Below are 21,235 nucleotides of genomic sequence, written 5' to 3'. Positions count from 1 at the left end.
CAACCCAGAATTTTATATCAAGCCAAAGTAAGCTTCATAAGTGAAGAAGAAATAAAATCCTTTCCAGACAAGCAAATGCTGAGAGATTTTGTCACCACCAGCCTGCCTTACAAGAGCTCCTGAAGGAAGCACTAAACATGGAAAGGAACAACCAGTACCAGCCACTGCAAAAACATGCCAAATTGTAAAGACCATCAATGCTAGGAAGAAACTGCATCAGCTAACGAGCAAAATAACCAGCTAGCATCATAATGACAGGATCAAATTCACACATAACAATATTAATCTTTAATGTAAATAGGCTAAATGCCCCCAGTTAAAAAGCACAGACTGGCAAATTGGATAAAGAGTCAAGACCCATCAGTGTGCTATATTCAGAAGACCCATCTCATGAGCAAAGACACACATAGGCTCAAAATAAAGGGATGGAGGAAGATCTACCAAGCAAATGGAAAGCAAAAAAAAAAAACCTGTAATCCTAGTTTCTGATGAAAACAGACTTTAAAACAATGCTCAGAAGAAACTAAGAAGGGCATTACATAATGGTAAAGGGATCAATTCAACAAGAAGAGCTAACTATCCTAAATATATATGCACCCAATACAGGAGCACCCAGATTCATAAAGCAAGTCCTTAGAGACCTACAAAGAGAGTTAGACTCCCACACAATAATAATGGGAGACTTTAACACCCCACTGTCAATATTAGACAGATCAATGAGACAGAAGGTTAATAAGGATATCCAGGACTAGAACTCAGCTCTGCACCAAGCGGACCTAATAGACATCTACAGAACTCTCCACCCCAAATCAACAGAATATACATTCTGCTCAGCACCACATCACACTTATTCTAAAATTGAACACATAACTGGAAGTAAAGCACTCCTCAGCAAATGTAAAAGAACAGAAATTATAACAAACTGTCTCTCAGATCACAGTGCAACCAAATTAGAACTCAGGATTAAGAAACTCACTCAAAACCATACAACTACATGGAAACTGAACAACCTGCTCCTGAATGACTACTGGGTACATAAAGAAATGAAGGCAGAAATAAAAATGTTCTTTGAAACCAATGAGAACAAAGACACAGTGTACCAGAATCTCTGGAACACATTTAAAGCAGTGTGTAGAAGGAAATTTATAGCACTAAATGCCCACAAGAGAAAGCAGGAAAGATCTAAAATCGACACCCTAACATCACAATTAAAAGAACTAGAGAAGCAAGAGCAAACACATTCAAAAGCTAGCAGAAAGCAAGAAATAACTAAGATCAGAGCAAAACTGAAGGAGATAGAGACAGAAAAACCCTTAAAAAAAAATCAATGAATCCAGGAGCTGGTTTTTTGAAAAGATCAACAAAATTGATAGACCGCCAGCAAGACTAATAAATAATAGAAGAGAGAAGAATCAAATAGACACAATAAAAAATGATAAAGGGGATATCACCACCAATCCCACAGAAATACAAACTACCATCAGAGAATACTTTAAACACCTCTATGCAAATAAACTAGAAAATTTAGAAGAAATGGATAAATTCCTGGACACATATACCTTCCCTAGACTAAACCAAGAAGAAGTTGAATCTCTGAATAGACCAATAACAGGCTCTGAAATTGAGGCAATAATTAATAGCCTACCAACCAAAAAAAGGCCAGGACCAGACAGATTCACAGCCAAATTCTACCAGCGGTACAAAGAGGAGCTGGTACCATTCCTTCTGAAACTATTCCAATCAATAGAAAAAGAGGAAATCCTCCCTAACTCATTTTATGAGGCCAGCATCATCCTGATACCAAAGCCTGATAGAGACACAACAAAAAAGGAGAATTTTACACCAATATCCCTGATGAATGTCGATGCGAAAATCTTCAGTAAAATACTGGCAAACCAAATCCAGCAGCACATCAAAAAGCTCATCCACCACGATCAAGTCAGCTTCATCCCTAGGATGCAAGACTGGTTCAACATACACAAATCGATAAACGTAATCCATCACATAAACAGAACCAACGACAAAAAACACATGATTATCTCAGTAGATACAGAAAAGGCCTTCGACAAAATTCAAAAGCCCTTCATGCTAAAAACTGTCAATAAACTAGGTATTGATGGAAAGTATCTCAAAATAATAAAAGCTATTTATGACAGACCCACAGCCAATATCATACTGAATGGGCAAAAACTGGAAACATTCCCTTTGAAAACCGGGACAAGACAAGGATGCCCTCTCTCACCACTCCTATTCAACATAGTGTTGGAATTTCTGGCCAGGGCAATCAGGCAAGGGAAAGAAATAAAGGGTATTCGATTAGGAAAAGAGGAAGTCAAGTTGTCCCTGTCTGCAGATGACATGATTGTATATTTAGAAAACCCCATCATCTCAGCCTAAAATCTCCTTAAGTTGATAAACAACTTCAGCAAAGTCTCGGGATAGAAAATCAATGCGGAAAAATCACAAGCATTCCTATATACCAATAACAGACAAACAGAGAGCCAAATCATGATTGAACTCCCATTCACAATTGGTACAAAGAGAATAAAATACTAGGAATCCAACTTACAAGGGATGTGAAGGACCTCTTCAAGGAGAACTACAAACCACTGCTCAATGAAATAAAAGAGGACACAAAAAAATGGAAGAACATTCCATGCTCATGGATAGGAAGACTCAATATCGTGAAAATGACCATACTGCCCAAGGTAATGTGTAGATTCAATGCCATCCCCATCACGCTACCAGTGACTTTCTTCACAGAATTGGAAAAAAACTACTTTAAAGTTCATATGGAACCAAGAAAAGAGCCTGCATAGCCAAGACAATCCTAAGCAAAAAGAACAAAGCTGGAGGCATCATGCTGCCTGACTTCAAGCTATACCACAAGACTACAGTAACCAAAATAGCATGATACTGGTACCAAAACAGATATATAGATCAATGGAACAGAATAGAGGCCTCAGAAATAACACCACACATCTACAACCATCTGATCTTTGACAAACCTGACAAAAACAAGAAATGGGGAAAGGAATCCCTATTTAATCAACGGTGCTGTGAAAACTGGCTAGCCATATGTAGAAATCTGAAACTGGATCCCTCTCTTATGCCTTATACAAAAATTAATTCAAGACGGATTGAAGACTTAAATGTTAGACCTAAAACCATAAAAAACCTAGAAGAAAACCTAGGCATTCAGGACATAGGCATGGGCATAGGCATGGGCAAGAACTTCATGAATAAAACACCAAAAGCAATGGCAACAAAAGCCAAAATTGACAAATGGGATCTAATTAAACTACAGAGCTTCCACATGGCAAAATAAACTACCATCAGAGTGAACAGGCAACCTACAGAATGGTAGAAAATTTTTGCAATATACCCATCTGAAAAAGGGCTAATATCCAGAATCTACAAAGAACTTAAACAAATTTACAAGAAAAAAACAAATGGGGCAAAGTACATGAACAGACACTTCCCAAAAGAAGACATTTATGCAGCCAATAGACACATGAAAAAATGCTCATCATCACTGGTCATCAGAAAAATGCAAATCAAAACCACGATGAGATACCATCTCACGCCAGTTAGAAGGGCGATTATTAAAAAGTCAGGGAACAGGCCGGGCGCGGTGGCTCAAGCCTGTAATCCCAGCACTTTGGGAGGCCAAGACAGGCGGATCACGAGGTCAGGAGATCGAGACCCTCCTGGCTAACACGGTGAAACCCCGTCTTTACTAAAAAATACAAAAAACTAGCCTGGCGAGGTGGCGGGCGCCTGTAGCCCCAGCTACTCGGGAGGCTGAGGCAGGAGAATGGCTTAAACCCGGGAGGCGGAGCTTGCAGTGAGCTGAGATCCGGCCACTGCACTCCAGCCTGGGCGACAGAGCGAGACTCTGTCTCAAAAAAAAAAAAAAAAAAAGGCAGGAAACAACAGATGCTACAGAGGATGTGGAGACATAGGAACGCTTTTACACTGTTGGTGGGACTGCAAATTAGTTCAACCATTGTGGAAGACAGTATGGTGATTCCTCAAGGATCTAGAACCAGAAATACCATTTGACCCAGCAATCCTATTACTGGGTATATATCCAAAGGATTATAAATCATGCTACTATAAAGACACATGCACACGTATGTTTATTGTGGCACTATTCACAATAGCAAAGACTTGGAACCAACCCAGTTGCTCATCAATGATAGACTGGATTAAGAAAATGTGGTGGGGCCGGGCGCGGTGGCTCAAGCCTGTAATCCCAGCACTTTGGGAGGCCGAGACGGGCAGATCACGAGGTCAGGAGATCGAGACCATCCTGGCAAACACGGTGAAACCCGTCTCTACTAAAAAAATACAAAAAACTAGCCGGGCGAGGTGGCGGGCGCCTGTAGTCCCAGCTACTCGGGAGGCTGAGGCAGGAGAATGGCATAAACCCGGAGGCGGAGCTTGCAGTGAGCTGAGATCCGGCCACTGCACTCCAGCCCGGGCGACAGAGCAAGACTCCCTCTCCAAAAAAAAAAAGCGATTCTCATGCCTCAGCCTCCTGAGTAGCTGGGACTACAGGCACGCACCACCACGCCTGGCTGATTTTTTGTATTTTTAGTAGAGACGGGGTTTCGCCATGTTGCCCCGGCTGGTCTCAAACTCCTGAGCTCAGGCAATCCGCCTGCCTTGGTCTCCCAAAGTGCTAGAATTACAGGTGTGAGCCACCATACCCAGTCAGATTTGCTTTTAAAATACATTTGTTTAAGGACAGAAATGAGTTGATTTAAAGAGAAATATTAAGTATATTACAGATGGTAATTAATTATAACAAAATAGTAATGACAATGCATGGATGTAGGAAATAGGACCCTAAGGAAATAATCAGAGCTATAGACACAGATTTATATCTAGGGATATTCCCGTAGATGAAGAGGTTCCTACCAATGGCTTATGTTACCATAAAGTTTGAAACTGGCCAGGCGCGGTGGCTCAAGCCTGTAATCCCAGCACTTTGGAGGCCGAGACGGGCGGATCACGAGGTCAGGAGATCGAGACCATCCTGGCGAACACGGTGAAACCCCGTCTCTACTAAAAAAATACAAAAAACTAGCTGGGCGAGGTGGCGGGCGCCTGTAGCCCCAGCTACTCGGGAGGCTGAGGCAGGAGAATGGCTTAAACCCGGGAGGCGGAGCTTGCAGTGAGCTGCGATCCGGCCACTGCACTCCAGCCTGGGCGACAGAGCGAGACTCTGTCTCAAAAAAAAAAAAAAAAAAAAAAGTCAGGAAACAACAGATGCTACAGAGGATGTGGAGACATAGGAACGCTTTTACACTGTTGGTGGGACTGCAAATTAGTTCAACCATTGTGGAAGACAGTATGGCGATTCCTCAAGGATCTAGAACCAGAAATACCATTTGACCCAGCAATCCTATTACTGGGTATATATCCAAAGGATTATAAATCATGCTACTATAAAGACACATGCACACGTATGTTTATTGTGGCACTTGATTCACAATAGCAAAGACTTGGAACCAACCAGTTGCTCATCAATGATAGACTGGATTAAGAAAATGTGGCGGGGCCGGGCGCGGTGGCTCAAGCCTGTAATCCCAGCACTTTGGGAGGCCGAGACGGGCAGATCACGAGGTCAGGAGATCGAGACCATCCTGGCAAACACGGTGAAACCCCGTCTCTACTAAAAAAATACAAAAAACTAGCCGGGCGAGGTGGCGGGCGCCTGTAGTCCCAGCTACTCGGGAGGCTGAGGCAGGAGAATGGCATAAACCCGGGAGGCGGAGCTTGCAGTGAGCTGAGATCCGGCCACTGCACTCCAGCCCGGCGACAGAGCAAGACTCCCTCTCCAAAAAAAAAAAGCGATTCTCATGCCTCAGCCTCCTGAGTAGCTGGGACTACAGGCACGCACCACCACGCCTGGCTGATTTTTTGTATTTTTAGTAGAGACGGGGTTTCGCCATGTTGCCCCGGCTGGTCTCAAACTCCTGAGCTCAGGCAATCCGCCTGCCTTGGTCTCCCAAAGTGCTAGAATTACAGGTGTGAGCCACCATACCCAGTCAGATTTGCTTTTAAAATACATTTGTTTAAGGACAGAAATGAGTTGATTTAAAGAGAAATATTAAGTATATTACAGATGGTAATTAATTATAACAAAATAGTAATGACAATGCATGGATGTAGGAAATAGGACCCTAAGGAAATAATCAGAGCTATAGACACAGATTTATATCTAGGGATATTCCCGTAGATGAAGAGGTTCCTACCAATGGCTTATGTTACCATAAAGTTTGAAACTGGCCAGGCGCGGTGGCTCAAGCCTGTAATCCCAGCACTTTGGGAGGCCGAGACGGGCGGATCACGAGGTCAGGAGATCGAGACCATCCTGGCGAACACGGTGAAACCCCGTCTCTACTAAAAAAAATACAAAAAACTAGCTGGGCGAGGTGGCGGGCGCCTGTAGCCCCAGCTACTCGGGAGGCTGAGGCAGGAGAATGGCTTAAACCGGGAGGCGGAGCTTGCAGTGAGCTGCGATCCGGCCACTGCACTCCAGCCTGGGCGACAGAGCGAGACTCTGTCTCAAAAAAAAAAAAAAAAAAAAAAGGCAGGAAACAACAGATGCTACAGAGGATGTGGAGACATAGGAACGCTTTTACACTGTTGGTGGGACTGCAAATTAGTTCAACCATTGTGGAAGACAGTATGGCGATTCCTCAAGGATCTAGAACCAGAAATACCATTTGACCCAGCAATCCTATTACTGGGTATATATCCAAAGGATTATAAATCATGCTACTATAAAGACACATGCACACGTATGTTTATTGTGGCACTTGATTCACAATAGCAAAGACTTGGAACCAACCCAGTTGCTCATCAATGATAGACTGGATTAAGAAAATGTGGCGGGGCCGGGCGCGGTGGCTCAAGCCTGTAATCCCAGCACTTTGGGAGGCCGAGACGGGCAGATCACGAGGTCAGGAGATCGAGACCATCCTGGCAAACACGGTGAAACCCCGTCTCTACTAAAAAAATACAAAAAACTAGCCGGGCGAGGTGGCGGGCGCCTGTAGTCCCAGCTACTCGGGAGGCTGAGGCAGGAGAATGGCATAAACCCGGGAGGCGGAGCTTGCAGTGAGCTGAGATCCGGCCACTGCACTCCAGCCCGGGCGACAGAGCAAGACTCCCTCTCCAAAAAAAAAAAAAAAAAGAAAGAAAATGTGGCACATATACACCATGGACTACGATGCAGCCATAAAAAAGAATGAGTTCATGTCCTTTGCAGGAACATGGATGAGGCTGGAAACCATCATTCTCAGCAAACTATCACAAGGACAGAAAACCAAATACCACATGGTCTCACTCATAGGTGGAAGTTGAACAATGAGAACACATGGACACAGGGTGGGGAACATTACACACCGGGGCCTGTCGGTGGGTGGTGGCTGAGGGAGGGATAGCATTAGAAGAAATACCTAATGTAAATGAGTTGATGGGTGCAGCAAACCAACATGGCACATGTATACCTATGTAACAAACCTGCACATTGTACGCATGTACCCTAGAACTTAAAGTATTTTTTAAAAAGAATGCTAAAGGGCCAGGCACAGTGGCTCATGCCTATAATCCCAGCACTTTGGGAGGCCAAGGCAAGCAGATCACCTGAGGTTAGGAGTTCGAGACCAGGTTGGTCAACATGGTGAAACTCTGCCTCTACTGAAAATACAAAAATTAGCCAGGCTGGTGGCACATGTCTGTGATCCCAGCTACCTGGGAGTCTGAGGCACGAGAATTGCTTGAACTAGGGAGGCAGAGGTTGCAGTGAGCTGAGATTGAGCCACTGTACTCCAGCCTGGACAACAGAGCAAGGAGACTCCATCTCAAAAAAAAAAAAAAAAAAAAAAAGCTAAAGGGAATGTTTCAGGCTAAAATGAAAGGACACTAGCCAGTAACTTGAATACTTGAATCTGCATGAAGGAATAATGAACATGGGGAGAGGTAGCTACCTAAGTAAATATAAAGGGCAGTATTAATGTTTTTCCTAACCTTTCTTTTTTTAAAAGACAACTGCATAAAGCAATAATTAAAATTTAGGTTGATGAGCATACAATGTGTAAAGACGTTATTTGTGGAAATACAATATAAAGGGGGTAGAGCTGAATAAGAACAAAGTGTTTGTATAATATTGAAATTAATCTAAACTAAGTTGTTACAAATTAATATATGAATTGTAATCTCCAGGGCAATTATTAAGAAAACAAATAGGCCGGGCGCGGTGGCTCAAGCCTGTAATCCCAGCACTTTGGGAGGCCGAGACGGGCGGATCACAAGGTCAGGAGATCGAGACCATCCTGGCTCACACGGTGAAACCCCGTCTCTACTAAAAGATACAAAAAACTAGCCGGGCGAGGTGGCGGGCGCCTGTAGTCCCAGCTACTCCGAGGCTGAGGCAGGAGAATGGCGTAAACCCGGGAGGCGGAGCTTGCAGTGAGCTGAGATCCGGCCACTGCACTCCAGTCCGGGCGACAGAGCGAGACTCCGTCTCAAAAAAAAAAAAAAAAAAAAAAAAAAAAAAGAAAACAAATAAATAATATACACTTTAAAAGATACAGATTTAGAATTATCCTAGAAAATACGGATTTAACACAAAAGAAAGCAGTAATGAAGGAACTGAGGAGGAAAAAAGACAAAAGGCATAGAAAACAAATAGCAAAATTGCAGGAGTAAGTCCTTTTCAGTAATTATATTAAATGTAACTCTTCAATTAAAAGGCAGAGATTTGGCAAATAGATTTTAAAATCATGATACAACTATTATGATATCTACAACAGTTTCAATTTAGATTCAAAGACACAAATAGGTTGAAAATTAAAAGGTGCGAAAGATCTTCCATACAAATAACCAAAAGAGAGTTTGAATGGCTATATTAATATCAGACAAATAGACTTTAACACGAAACTTAGACAAAGAAGGTCATTATATTACGATAAAAGGGTCTAACTTTCACATATTTTTAATGCGTTTCAACTCCTGATATGACACACTTTTAGCTTTCTATTTCTCCTTGACACTCCTGCCTCCGTCCATACGTTGTCCTCCTTCATCTCTGACTACCCCAATTCTATTCATGTTCAAGGTTTACCCCATGACATCCTCTTTCTTGGAGGCACTATGGCTTTGGCTAAGTGCACAGACCCAGAGCAGATAAGCATGTGGTCCAAAAGTAGATGTCTTCACTTACTAGCTCTATAACTTTGGGGAAGTCACTTAACTTTTCTGAGACTGTTTCCTTAACTGTAAAATTCCTTACCTATATCAGGTTTCTATAAAGATTAAATTAGATCTTGCATGTAAATTATAATGTAATTATTGGCCTACAAATAATTAGTCCTTATCATATTATGCTTGGTTCCATGAGGGAAACTGTAACTACCTTTGGGGGAAAAGACAGGCTTATCCCTAAGGTGCTTAAGTAGTACACTCACTGTACATTTGGTAGTTTAAAAAAAAAAATTTAACAAATACTTTCACTCATTCATCCTTGAATGAGAGAGAGAGAGCCCTCAGGAAAACATCATTCATGAAGCCCACACCTACTTCTTTCTCTTTTTAGACCAAGCAGACTAATAGTATCTGGGCTTCCTGACAGCTTGGGAACAAAGCATGTAAACTTGCCTACTGTCAGCCTCCACACCAACATGAGATGGATATGGGCTGCCTGGGGTGTGCAGTTGGTGAAGGAAATGCCATACTTGACTATGATAGAGTGCCATGTTCAAATATTCATGTAGTACTCATGATTTGTGTTCAAGCCTCCTTCCATGGAAAGAACCAGCGGTAGACCTGAAGAGCTCTGCCTTCAGACAGATGATTCACTCAGAACAGGTTGCTGGTGACTGAACCTCAGTGACAGGGTCATCCTTTGTCACCCAGCTTTCCAAGGGCATCTTGCTCACGGAGGCTAAGCTCAGAGTGAAAGTGCCTTTTGGAGTGCTAGCTTCTTTCTACCAACAATGATAGATTTCCATCTGTGCTGCCAAACAGGTAAGTTATTTCCTTAAGGAGCACTTATAAAAGATGACTTCCAGGCCGGGTGCAGTGACTCACGCCCGTAATCCCAGCACTTTGGGAGGCCGAGGTGGGTGGATCACCTGAGGTCTGGAGTTCACAACCAGCCTGGCCAACATGATGAAACCCCGTCTCTACTAAAAAAAATACAAAAATTAGCTGGGTGTGGTGGTGCACACCTGTAATCCCAGCTACTTGGGAGGCTGAGGCAGGAGAATCACTTGAACCTGGAAGGCAGAGATTGCAGCGACCTGAGACCGCACCATCACACTCCAGCCTGGGGAACAAGAGCGAAACTCCATCTCAAAAAAAATAAAAAAGAAAGACTTCCTTTTGCCAGAAAACTAAGCCCCCCCCCAAACTAAAATTATTTCCCTTTGGCTGTTCAGGAACAATTGCTCACCCTCTTTCGATGTTTTGACATTTAATTCCTCCTCAAGGAAGTTAAAGGATGTTTTTTGCTATTGGTAGGTTGTGCTTTTCTAGAGGGAAATAGTTCTAATATTGAGATCTAAACTGAGAATTGCTGATTATCCATGAAACAAGCATTTTGAAAACAAGACCAGACCCTAGCTCCCACAGAGGACATGGTTGATAGCTTAGTACCAAAGCACAAGCATTATCTTCTGAGTGGGAAAGCAGATATGGAGCTTCCTTGCCCACCTGACACCTGAGCCAACATGTGCAGAATTGGAGCCTTCCAAAACTTGGGCCTTTTCCAACGTTCTCCAAGTCAAGGAAGGGCATCATTGTGTCAGCTTGGGTCCTCCTAGAGCAGACACCAAAGTGGGATTAAACCTGGAAGAGTTTATTGGGGAAAATGCGTATGAAGAATAAAGAGGAGCAGAAGCAAGAGTAAGCAGAATGAGCCTTACGCCGTAATGCAGGTCTGATCCTGTGGAAGAGGAGAGGGAAGGTGGGAGGAGTAGATAGGAAGAGCCTCTGACTGCAGAGCCATTCTGAGAAAGTGCTGGCCAGGCTGACAGGAAGCCCCAGAGTACAAGTGGCCTATTAGAGGAGTTTCGCCTTTGGCATTCTCTCTTATAGCGTCAAATGCATCCTGTAGCATTTAGGATGGCATTCTATATTTGACCAATTATTTGATTGTTTTATTACCTCACTCAAGAGTGTTTCCCGAGGGCAGAGACCACATTTATTTTTGCTCATCACTAAATCCCCAGCATTAGCAGGGTGGCTGCATTTTGAGGTTGCCACAGAATATTTGTTGAATGAAGTATCTAAAAGGGTTATTTTTTTCATTTTTATCTGAATCACACATCAGGTATTTTTTTTCCTAACCAGTGACTCCTAAGTTAGATGCTGCTTGCACCACGCTTTCATTCCATTTATATCATTCTTCAGCTGTGTTGTGTGATCGTCAGCTGTACCCCGCCCCCCAACCCTCCATTGCCCGCTTCTGTAGTAAAGTCTTTGGGGACTGGCCTTGGACTTGGACTTTTGCTTCTTTTGTGTCTTCATTGACTATCAGTGCAGGCCTGGATAAAGTGCTTGTTGCAGAACTTGCTACTGCACAAACTTTTGTTCCAGGGTTAGATCAGGAAGGGTAGTAAGGAAAACAGAGCTGTCTCCAAAAGGTGGGATAGAACGCTGTCCTTTAGAAGTTAAATTATAAATCAAGCCAATCAGAGCAAAGACACAAAATGTCTCCATAAAGAAAAACAAGGGCTGCAAGACCTTACTGGGTAATATTACTCAGTAATGCCTTGCTGTATCTAAAAATGTATCCATCTGAGGAGGGGCGGCCTGGGTACACTGATAAAGAGAGCCTCATCGACACAAACAGATGGTGTCCACCAGGCCCCATCTAGGGAGAATGGCAGGCCAGGCCAGCAGGGATGAGTGAACAGTCCTCCCTACAGGTTTTGACTTGTGTTGTGGAAAAAGACATCCCACATTGCCCAAGCCTGATATCATTAACCGTTTAAGTCAGACAATTCACTCTTCTGATTCTGATTTCAGGCTCACTAAGCACCTTCTCACTACTGGGCTCCAAACTGCATGGCTATAAGAAGAGAATATACTCATCAGGTGGCCTCAAGTCCTGTGTTCCTGACAGTCTTGCTTCTAACAGGAATGGCTAAGCTGCAGATTTTGGGGTCAGATGGCCTTGATTCAAACCCTGCCACTAACATACATAGTAACTATGTGACCTTGGGATTTCCTTCATCTTTTTTTCTCCCAAATGAAAAATAAATAGGTTATAATACACCACATGATAGTAGGGAGAATTAAATGAGGTAATGCATGTAATGCATTTAGCATGGCACTTCTGTAGCAAATAGTGAATGAAATCTATAAATTGGTATTCTGACTTTATGCAACAGTGCTAATCAACTATGGAACACTGGATGTCAGATGAGATTTTTGGTCCCACAAAGTCAAGGACAAAACCTTGGGAAGTCGCCAAGATGAAAGACTTAGGCCGGCCTTCAACTCCTGATGCTCTCTGTTCACATGTGTGATGTCTATAAAAGGTAACCAGGATTTGGCTTATCTTCTTATATCTCTTCCATCTTTTCCTGATCTTCATCTTCCCAAACATAGTTTTTATGCAGAAGCAGATTTAACTCTACTTTGCTATCTTGGAGTCAAGAATTGTCCTATAAGGAGGAAGAGGCTCCAAGATTTGCCTTTTTTGTTTTGTTTTTCTTTTTCCTTCATACTACAGACTAAAAGTATCATCTTCTGGACAGAGAAACAGGCTGTTGTTTTTCTAAGGTCATCGTTTGGCCTGCCCCACTTTCCCACCTGCTCTTGAGGGAACTATTGCAAGGACACATATAAGCCCCTACATCAGTCACAGACCAGGGCCTCCATCTTGCAGGGAATGTGCCCAAATTACAAACAGGTAAACCAAAGTGACTCTGGGCAGATTTAATAGTTTATTTGGGTTTCTTGTTCCAGTTATAACAGACTGCTCTATGTTTGCTCTGTGGCAAAAACTTTTATGTTTGCTCTGCAACAAACGTACACACAGGGCAAATTGTGTTTGGAGTATGGTGTCTTGCCAATGTTTTCTAAAAGCAAGTGAATAGAAATGCTTGCAAAAGTATCTTCAGACTTCAGTGGCCAGCGCTGAACACTGCTGTAGGAATGTCCATTAAACGTTGTGGCTGTGCTCTGCTCTAACAAAAACCTGGTTCCATGGCATAATTGTAGGGGCTGTCAGGCTAAGTTTGAGACACCTTCCAAAAAAAATTTCAGGGCTTCCTCAGTCTTTAAACTCCAGAAAATATTGTCCAAATCTTGACAACTAACCTGTTATCATGGAGATAGCTCCAAGTTGATGCACTGGCCATTGGAGAATGTCTATCAAGCATCCAGGTAAATAATGACTTGGTTGCTGCCCTCAAGGAACCTACCTAGAGGCTGACAGAAAATTTTAAGTATTTTTTCCTTCTATTGTTCATTCCTAAAATTCTGGCGGTAGGTATGATTATTATTCCTATCCCACAGGGGAAGTAACTAAGTCTAACTACTTGAATATTTTGTCCCAAATCACTAACAACAAGAGATGGCCAGACACTGAACCCTGGAATCTCTAAATGTTTAGATATTGATGGGTACCGCTTAGACCAGGGAGTCCAAACCATAGGCTTGCTGTTCCGGTTTCTCTTATCGGATGGAGGGACCCCCATTTCACCGAGATCATTGACTTTTGGGTTTTCCGCTGACCCCAGATGAGATGCCTGGTACCTCGTGGTCAAGTCCCCTCCAACGAGGACTCCTCAGAGGCTTGGTCCCTCCTGGGACCCTCAGCTGGTCCCAGCGCTCAGGCTGGCACCCGCCTCCTCAGGCCAGAGCCCGAAGCGCCGCCAGCGGTCAGGTCCCGGGCCGGCTGCCAGCCACAGGCTCAAGTAAACGCTGAATGAAGGGCAGATGGAGGAACCTGTCCCGGTCCGGCGAGAGAGCTGCGGACGCCTTTCCGCTTACCGCGGGCCTGCCCAGCCTCCCGTCCAGTCCGGGCCCGGGTCCCGCCGAGGCAGGTGTGCGCGGCGGACTCGCTCTTGGGCACTCGGCGAGACCGAGCTCCACCCAGAACGCCACCGGGCAGGCCACGCGCAGACCCGAGCCCGGGGCCCCCGCCTCTGGCTGCCGGCCCGCGCTCGGCCCCGGTCCCGCCTCCCGGAGGTTTTCGCTTTCGCTTTCCTGCCGATGTCGTTGAGGAAAATGAAAGTGGTTGTGTCCAGGACTGGCGCAGCTGCCGTTCCCGACGAGGGGCGCAGAATGCGGCGGCGGCCAGCCTGGAGCGCGGGCCCTGCGGCGCCGGCGCCGGGCGAGGTAAGCGCAGCCCCTTCGCGGTCGCCTCGCGGGCTCCTCCTTGCGGACCCGGCGGGCCCGACGCCAGGCGTTTGACCGGGGCAGGGTCTGGGGTTCTGCCGTGGGGGCGGGGAGGGCCTGAGACGCGGCACCCCTGGGTTTCGTGGCTTTGAGCCTCCAGGGCGGGCTGGAACACCTGGGAGGCCTCAGACAAGCGTGCCAAGGGCCTAGCAGCCCGGGGTCGAGCTGGGACCGTGGCAAGTCGGGCCACCTGAGCACACCTTTCCTTTTTGTAGAGCACCGACCTCCCTGGGTGTTGGTAAAAATCAAAAGTTGGAGGGTGTACGTAAAATACCGAGCAGAATGCCTAACCTGAGCTCATAGTCTACTCCCTCTGACCTGTCAGACTCATTTTTCCCACTGGGCCCCACCCCATCCCTCGTGTAGTTTGCGTAAGTTTCCTAGATCTGGTGCACCTGGGGACGCTTGGGGTGCCTTCCAAGTGTTCCCTGCCCAAGCAAGCTGGCAGCTCATCTCCCTTGATCACAGGCATGGCGAGCAACTAGGCCAGGATGTGAAGTCAGGGCCTCACTCTGCTGGGGCCCCCGTCCCAGAGCTAGCATAGATGGTCAGGGATAGGTGCACTCACAGACGGAGTCCTTCCCAGACCAGGAAATTTCCAGTCCACTGCATCTGCCAGCAGAAGCATGAAAGATGCGTGCCACCTTGTCTTTGTCCTTTATCAAGTATAGACAACTCATTCTTGGTGTGCAGGAAGGGGTTCCCCTCGCCCCACCCCCTCCCCCCCCCAGCGCTGTGGCAACAGCCCCTGCCCTTAAGGCGTTCCCCATCCCCTGAGGAGAGAAAATAATGTATTCAAGTTACCCATAAGGCAGGTTGTGCAGAACAAGGACAGATGAGTGAAAGAGCTAAGAGCTAAGAGTAAAGTGACTAAATCATCAGGCACTTAACTTACATTTAAGTAATGTCAGCTTTTGCAGGCCAATACCAAGAATCCCCTTTAACTCAATTTTTGTCTCAATAATAATGAATTCAACCTAATCACACAGATCTGATCATAAGATCCATTACTGAAACAAAACTTGAATGATCTTAACTTTGATAAAACCATCTGAATTTGACAAAGATGATCTAAGGTCCTAAGTTTTAAAACATGGGGTCCCCCGCTGCTCTACCCCAGGATGGTGTTGAGTACTGATTGCTTTTAGAAAATGTTGCTGTTGCTGGGCACGGTGGCTCACACCTGTAATCCCAGCACTTCAGGAGGCTGAGGCGGGCAGATTACTTGAGATTGGGAGTTTGAGACCAGCCTGACCAACATGGAGAAACCCCATCTTTACTAAAAATACAAAATTATTTGTATTTTTAGTATGTGCCGGGCGTCATGGCACATGCCTGTAATCCCAGCTACTCGGGAGGCTGAGGCAGGAGAATCGCTTTCACCTGGGAGGTAGAGGTTGCAGTGAGCCAAGATCACGTCACTGCACTCCAGCCTGGGCAACGAGAGCTAAACTCCATATAAAAAAAAAGAAAAATAAAGAAAATGCTGCTGTTTTCATGAGCCAGAAAATTAGATGCACTTCCGTTCACATTCCATTGGCATGAACTAGTCTCATGGGTCTCACCTAATTGTAAGGTGGCTGGGAAATGTAGCCTGGTGGTGTTCCCAGGAGGAAGAGAACAGAGAGACTGGTGAGTACTAGTAACCTCTTCCACAATCGACTAATGCAGTGAATTACTTTATCATGATGTATTTGTAATATACTTTTGCATTTGATTAGGTAATATTTAGGAGTTTAACATCCATGTTTTTAAGTGAAACTATCCTGTATTTTTCTTTATTTGTACAGTCCATATTTAGCATTTCAAAATTAAGTAACCTTAAGTTGGGCAATGTTTTCTCTTTTTTCTATCTTCTAAAGCAATTCCATTAAGATAGAGATTTTCTGCTCCTTGGAAGTTAGTAGAAGGCACTTGTAAAATGTTCTGGGTCTGAAACTCTATGGGGAAGAGGTTTCAAAATTATTTGAGTCTCTTAAGTAGTTATACACATTTTTTGTGCCAAATTTGGTAATTTTTATTTTCTAGAAATGTATTCATTTCATCTGTATTTTCAAATGTGTTATCATGTATTTATATTATTCTTTATACATTTTTAAATGTCTGTTTTATTTGTCATTTCTTCCTTTTTCTGTAATCTCATTATTTAAAAATCTTGTGTCAGTTATTCTTGATCAGTCTCACTAGAGGTTTGTCTACTTTCAAGTAAATACTTCGGGTTTTGTTAACCACCTTTTTTTTGGTCCTCTATGTCCTCTATTTCACTGATCCTGCCCTTACGTTTATTGCTCCGTTTTATTACGTTTATTATTACATTTGTTTTTTCATGTTCCTTTGGTCTTATGCTTTTGTAATAGATTCAAACAGTGTAGACATTTGTAACGTGAGACAGGAAAGTCCATTTCAGCCTCTATAGACAACCACAGATATCATATTGGGGTGTGTTTTTCTGGACCCTTTCCTATGCTTATAGAAATATTTTCCTACAACTTTCTAAACTGAAACTCATAGGTAAACCGCTCTCTATAGGCAACCACAGATATCATATTGGGGTGTGTTTTTCTGGACCCTTTCCTATGCTTATACAAATATTTTCCTACAACTTTCTAAGCTGAAACTCATAGGTAAGCCGCTCTCTATAGGCAACCACAGATATCATATTGGTGTGTTTTTCTGGACCCTTTCCTATGCTTATACAAATATTTTTCTACAACTTTCTAAGCTGAAACTCATGGGCCTCTTTCTATGGTGTATACACACACATATGCATACATGCACACACATACACATCCATTAAAGTGGAATATGTACCATAATTTATCCATTTTCCATTCATGGGCATTTAGGGTGAAAGTATTGATCTTTTAATAATGGAATTTAATTCATTCTTACTTACTTTGATCACTGATAAATGTGGTCTTATTTTTGCCATCTTGTTTTGCCGTGTATTTATCATGCCTTTTTTTTCCTTGTGACTCTATGGATTCATCAAAGTGTATTTGTCCTCTGTTTCTTCTTTCCTTCTTTTTATTCAGTGAGTTGGAAGTTCTATATCTTACAATAGGCCATCATTTAGTTCTTAAGCTTAGATAAACTTGTATTTTTGTCTCTCACAAAAATCAGAACCAATAACCTCCTTCCAAACATAATAATTTTTTTTTTTTTTTGAGACAGAATCTCGCTCTGTCACCCAGGCTGGAGTGCAGTGATGCAATCTCGGCTTACTGCAACCTCCACCTCCTGGGTTCAAGCACTTCACCTGTCTCAGCCTCCTGAGTAGCTGGGACTACAGGTGTGTACCACCATGCCCAGCAAATTTTTGTATTTTTAGTAGAGACGGGGTTTCACCATGTTGGCCAGGATGGTCTCGATCTCTCGACCTAGTCTTCTGCCTGCCTTGGCCTCCCAAAGTGCTGGGATTACATAAGGATGTTTTTCACGCCTCTTTTTCCTCACCTTTTCCCCACAGGCACATGTACACATAGGTATCTGCCCGGGAATAACCTGAACAATTCCAATTGTTATTAATTCTTCTTGCTTCAAAATACACTTTCCTTTTTCTGTGTTAGAAATATTAACAATTGCATTAGTCTACAATCTAACCTATTTGTGCAATTGCATATTATACCAGGATAGGAAAGTTTAAACATGTATTTCTTTTTTTTTTTTTTTTTTTTTTTTTTTTTTTTTTTTTTTGAGGCGGAGTCTCGCTCTGTCGCCCAGGCTGGAGTGCAGTGGCGCAATCTCGGCTCACTGCAAGCTCCGCCTCCCGGGTTCACGCCATTCTTCTGCCTCAGCCTCCCAAGTAGCTGGGACTACAGGCGCCCGCCACCTCGCCCGGCTAGTTTTTTGTATTTTTAGTAGAGACGGGGTTTCACCATGTTAGCCAGGATGGTCTCGATCTCCTGACCTCGTGATCCGCCCGTCTCGGCCTCCCAAAGTGCTGGGATTACAGGCTTGAGCCACCGCGCCCGGCCTTAAACATGTATTTCTTTTAGACTTTTCATTGACTTGCTGAAAATTTGTAGTGAATTGTATCTTGAGTAATGCTTCTCTGGGTCTCTTATTTCCCAAAAGTATACTTTGGAATCCATGCAGTTCTGATCCTTGTTTGACCTTTGCTGGCACAAAGGCATTCTGAAATATTTGCAAATGCTTAAGTCACTTCCTCATGTTTTACAGAGTTTACTTTAGCTTGGCGAAACCAAGTGCAGTATCAGTTTGTTGTAAGCTTACCACTAACTAAAGATTCATAAAATAGCCCTGCCCTAGGGTCAGGGACTAGCTAGAGGAGCATGAAAATAGTCTTTGAAGATTCAGCTGCTGGATATTTTACACCAAAAAGCTGAAACGTTTTAACTATTTCAATATTTTGTTTATAGTACTTAATATTTGTGAACATGGGCCGGGCGCGGTGGCTCAAGCCTGTAATCCCAGCACTTTGGGAGGCCGAGACGGGCGGATCACGAGGTCAGGAGATCGAGACCATCCTGGCGAACACTGTGAAACCCCGTCTCTACTAAAAAATACAAAAAAAAAAAACTAGCCGGGCGAGGTGGCGGGCGTCTGTAGTCCCAGCTACTCGGGAGGCTGAGGCAGGAGAATGGCGTGAACCCGGGAGGCGGAGCTTGCAGTGAGCTGAGATCCGGCCACTGCACTCCAGCCCCAGCGACAGAGCAAGACTCCGTCTCAAAAAAAAAAAAAAAAAAAAAAAAAAAAAAAAAAAAATATTTGTGAACATGAAGGAAAATGGGCACTCTTATAGTAAAACTGTGGTAAAACTAACTTGGATGGTGTTTGAGCTCTGGTTATCAGAAGCTCCTTAAAGTGTCCATACCTTTTATCCCAGTTCTACGTCCAAGAATATGTCCTAAGGCATGTTTTCGTAGGAGGTTATTTCAGGTGGCGCAGGGTAATTCTAGTTGGGACACATTTGCCACATTGTCTAACGCTGACTCACAGTGAGAAAGTTATTCCCATGCTCAATTCCTTTTCAGTCTTCTGATCAAGGGAAGGAGAAAAACTTTAGCTTGGTGCTAGCATGCCTTCAACACCTCTCTCACTAAGCCTCTCTAATCTCCCATTTTATCTAAAAGAATGAGCAAAGGGAGAGCAGTATTTTGACTCTATTTTAACCACAGTGTTTTTTTATTCCAATAAAACATATGATTGCCTTCATTTATGGCATATGATGTTGGTTTTCCACTTAAATAGGTTTGCTTTTTTTTTTTTTTTGATACTGAGTCTTGCCCTGTTGTCCAGGCTAGAGTGCAGTGGCACAATCTTGGCTCACTGCAACTTCTGCTTCATAGGTTCAAGCGATTCTCATGCCTCAGCCTCCTGAGTAGCTGGGACTACAGGCACGCACCACCACGCCTGGCTGATTTTTTGTATTTTTAGTAGAGACGGGGTTTCGCCATGTTGCCCCGGCTGGTCTCGAACTCCTGAGCTCAAGCAATCCGCCTGCCTTGGTCTCCCAAAGTGCTAGAATTACAGGTGTGAGCCACCATACCCAGTCAGATTTGCTTTTAAAATACATTTGTTTAAGGACAGAAATGAGTTGATTTAAAGAGAAATATTAAGTACATTACAGATGGTAATTAATTATAACAAAATAGTAATGACAATGCATGGATGTAGGAAATAGGACCCTAAGGAAATAATCAGAGCTATAGACACAGATTTATATCTAGGGATATTCCGTAGATGAAGAGGTTCCTACCAATGGCTTATGTTACCATAAAGTTTGAAACTGGCCAGGCGCGGTGGCTCAAGCCTGTAATCCCAGCACTTTGGGAGCCGAGACGGGCGGATCACGAGGTCAGGAGATCGAGACCATCCTGGCGAACACGGTGAAACCCCGTCTCTACTAAAAAAAATACAAAAAACTAGCTGGGCGAGGTGGCGGGCGCCTGTAGTCCCAGCTACTCAGGAGGCTGAGGCAGGAGAATGGCGTAAACCTGGGAGGCGGAGCTTGCAGTGAGCTGCGATCCGGCCACTGCACTCCAGCCTGGGCGACAGAGCCAGACTCCGTCTCAAAAAAAAAAAAAAAAAAACTACTCAGTTGTTCAGCAGTTAGGGATTGGTTAAGTGATGTTTTCATACTTTCTTTTTATTTTTTTTTGAGACGGAGTCTGGCTCTGTCGCCCAGGCTGGAGTGCAGTGGCCGGATCTCAGCTCACTGCAAGCTCCGCCTCCTGGGTTTACGCCATTCTCCTGCCTCAGCCTCCTGAGTAGCTGGGACTACAGGCGCCCGCCACCTCGCCCGGCTAGTTTTTTGTATTTTTTTTAGTAGAGACGGGGTTTCACCGTGTTCGCCAGGATGGTCTCGATCTCCTGACCTCGTGATCCGCCCGTCTCGGCCTCCCAAAGTGCTGGGATTACAGGCTTGAGCCACCGCGCCCGGCCTTCATACTTTCATATGATGGATACTACCATTATGAAAAACTATATTTAATACATGGAGGATTATATACTGTTACATAAAACTGATTATAAAAGTATATACAGTATTGTAATTTTGTTAAAAATGAAGTGAGTGTGAGTGTGTGTATGTGTGCCTGTGCCAAAATCAATGGAGAAAAAAGACTAGAAGAAAATATTTCCAAATGTGTTATCTATAGATTACTGGACTACAGGAGTTGTTTGTGTTTTCCTATAATAGACATATGTCACTTTTGTCACCAGAAAAAAAAATCTATTTTTAAATTAACATGCTCCTAGGCCGACAGGACTACCTGGTATTTTGTCATCTGCAGGCATTCCTGGGTCCTTTCCTGCTCTTACAGTTCAGTGAGGTCTCTGT

The 21,235-nt window shown here is 43.9% G+C and overlaps 1 protein-coding gene and 1 long non-coding RNA gene across 15 annotated transcripts in view; one reads left to right on the top strand and one right to left on the bottom strand.

Annotated features, from left to right (window-relative positions):
- The window catches only part of LOC117065895, a 31,649-nt gene extending 17,702 nt beyond the window's left edge, over window positions 1-13,947 (bottom strand). For 7 of the 8 annotated variants that reach the window (XR_004430075.1, XR_004430080.1, XR_004430076.1 and 4 more), the window contains exons 1-2: window positions 13,348-13,881; window positions 10,732-10,837 (exon numbers count right to left, since the gene is read on the bottom strand). This is a non-coding gene — a long non-coding RNA (uncharacterized LOC117065895). Of the gene's footprint in view, window positions 1-10,731; window positions 10,838-13,347 lie in introns of all 8 variants that reach the window. The other variant, XR_004430073.1, reaches the window with a different exon arrangement.
- The window catches only part of LOC117065893, an 88,070-nt gene continuing 80,767 nt past the window's right edge, over window positions 13,933-21,235 (top strand). For all 7 annotated transcript variants that reach the window (XM_033181296.1, XM_033181295.1, XM_033181297.1 and 4 more), the window contains exon 1: window positions 13,933-14,370. In XM_033181296.1, coding sequence (XP_033037187.1) covers window positions 13,969-14,370 — 402 coding nt within the window. In that variant the 5' untranslated portion in view covers window positions 13,933-13,968. The remainder of the gene's footprint in view (window positions 14,371-21,235) is intronic.

Source organism: Trachypithecus francoisi, unplaced genomic scaffold (assembly GCF_009764315.1).
Source record: "Trachypithecus francoisi isolate TF-2019V2 unplaced genomic scaffold, Tfra_2.0 Lachesis_group2, whole genome shotgun sequence".
Classification (NCBI taxonomy): Eukaryota; Metazoa; Chordata; class Mammalia; order Primates; family Cercopithecidae; genus Trachypithecus; species Trachypithecus francoisi.
The sequence above is the reverse complement of the archived record's forward strand: the minus strand, read 5'-3'. Positions and strand labels throughout refer to the sequence as shown.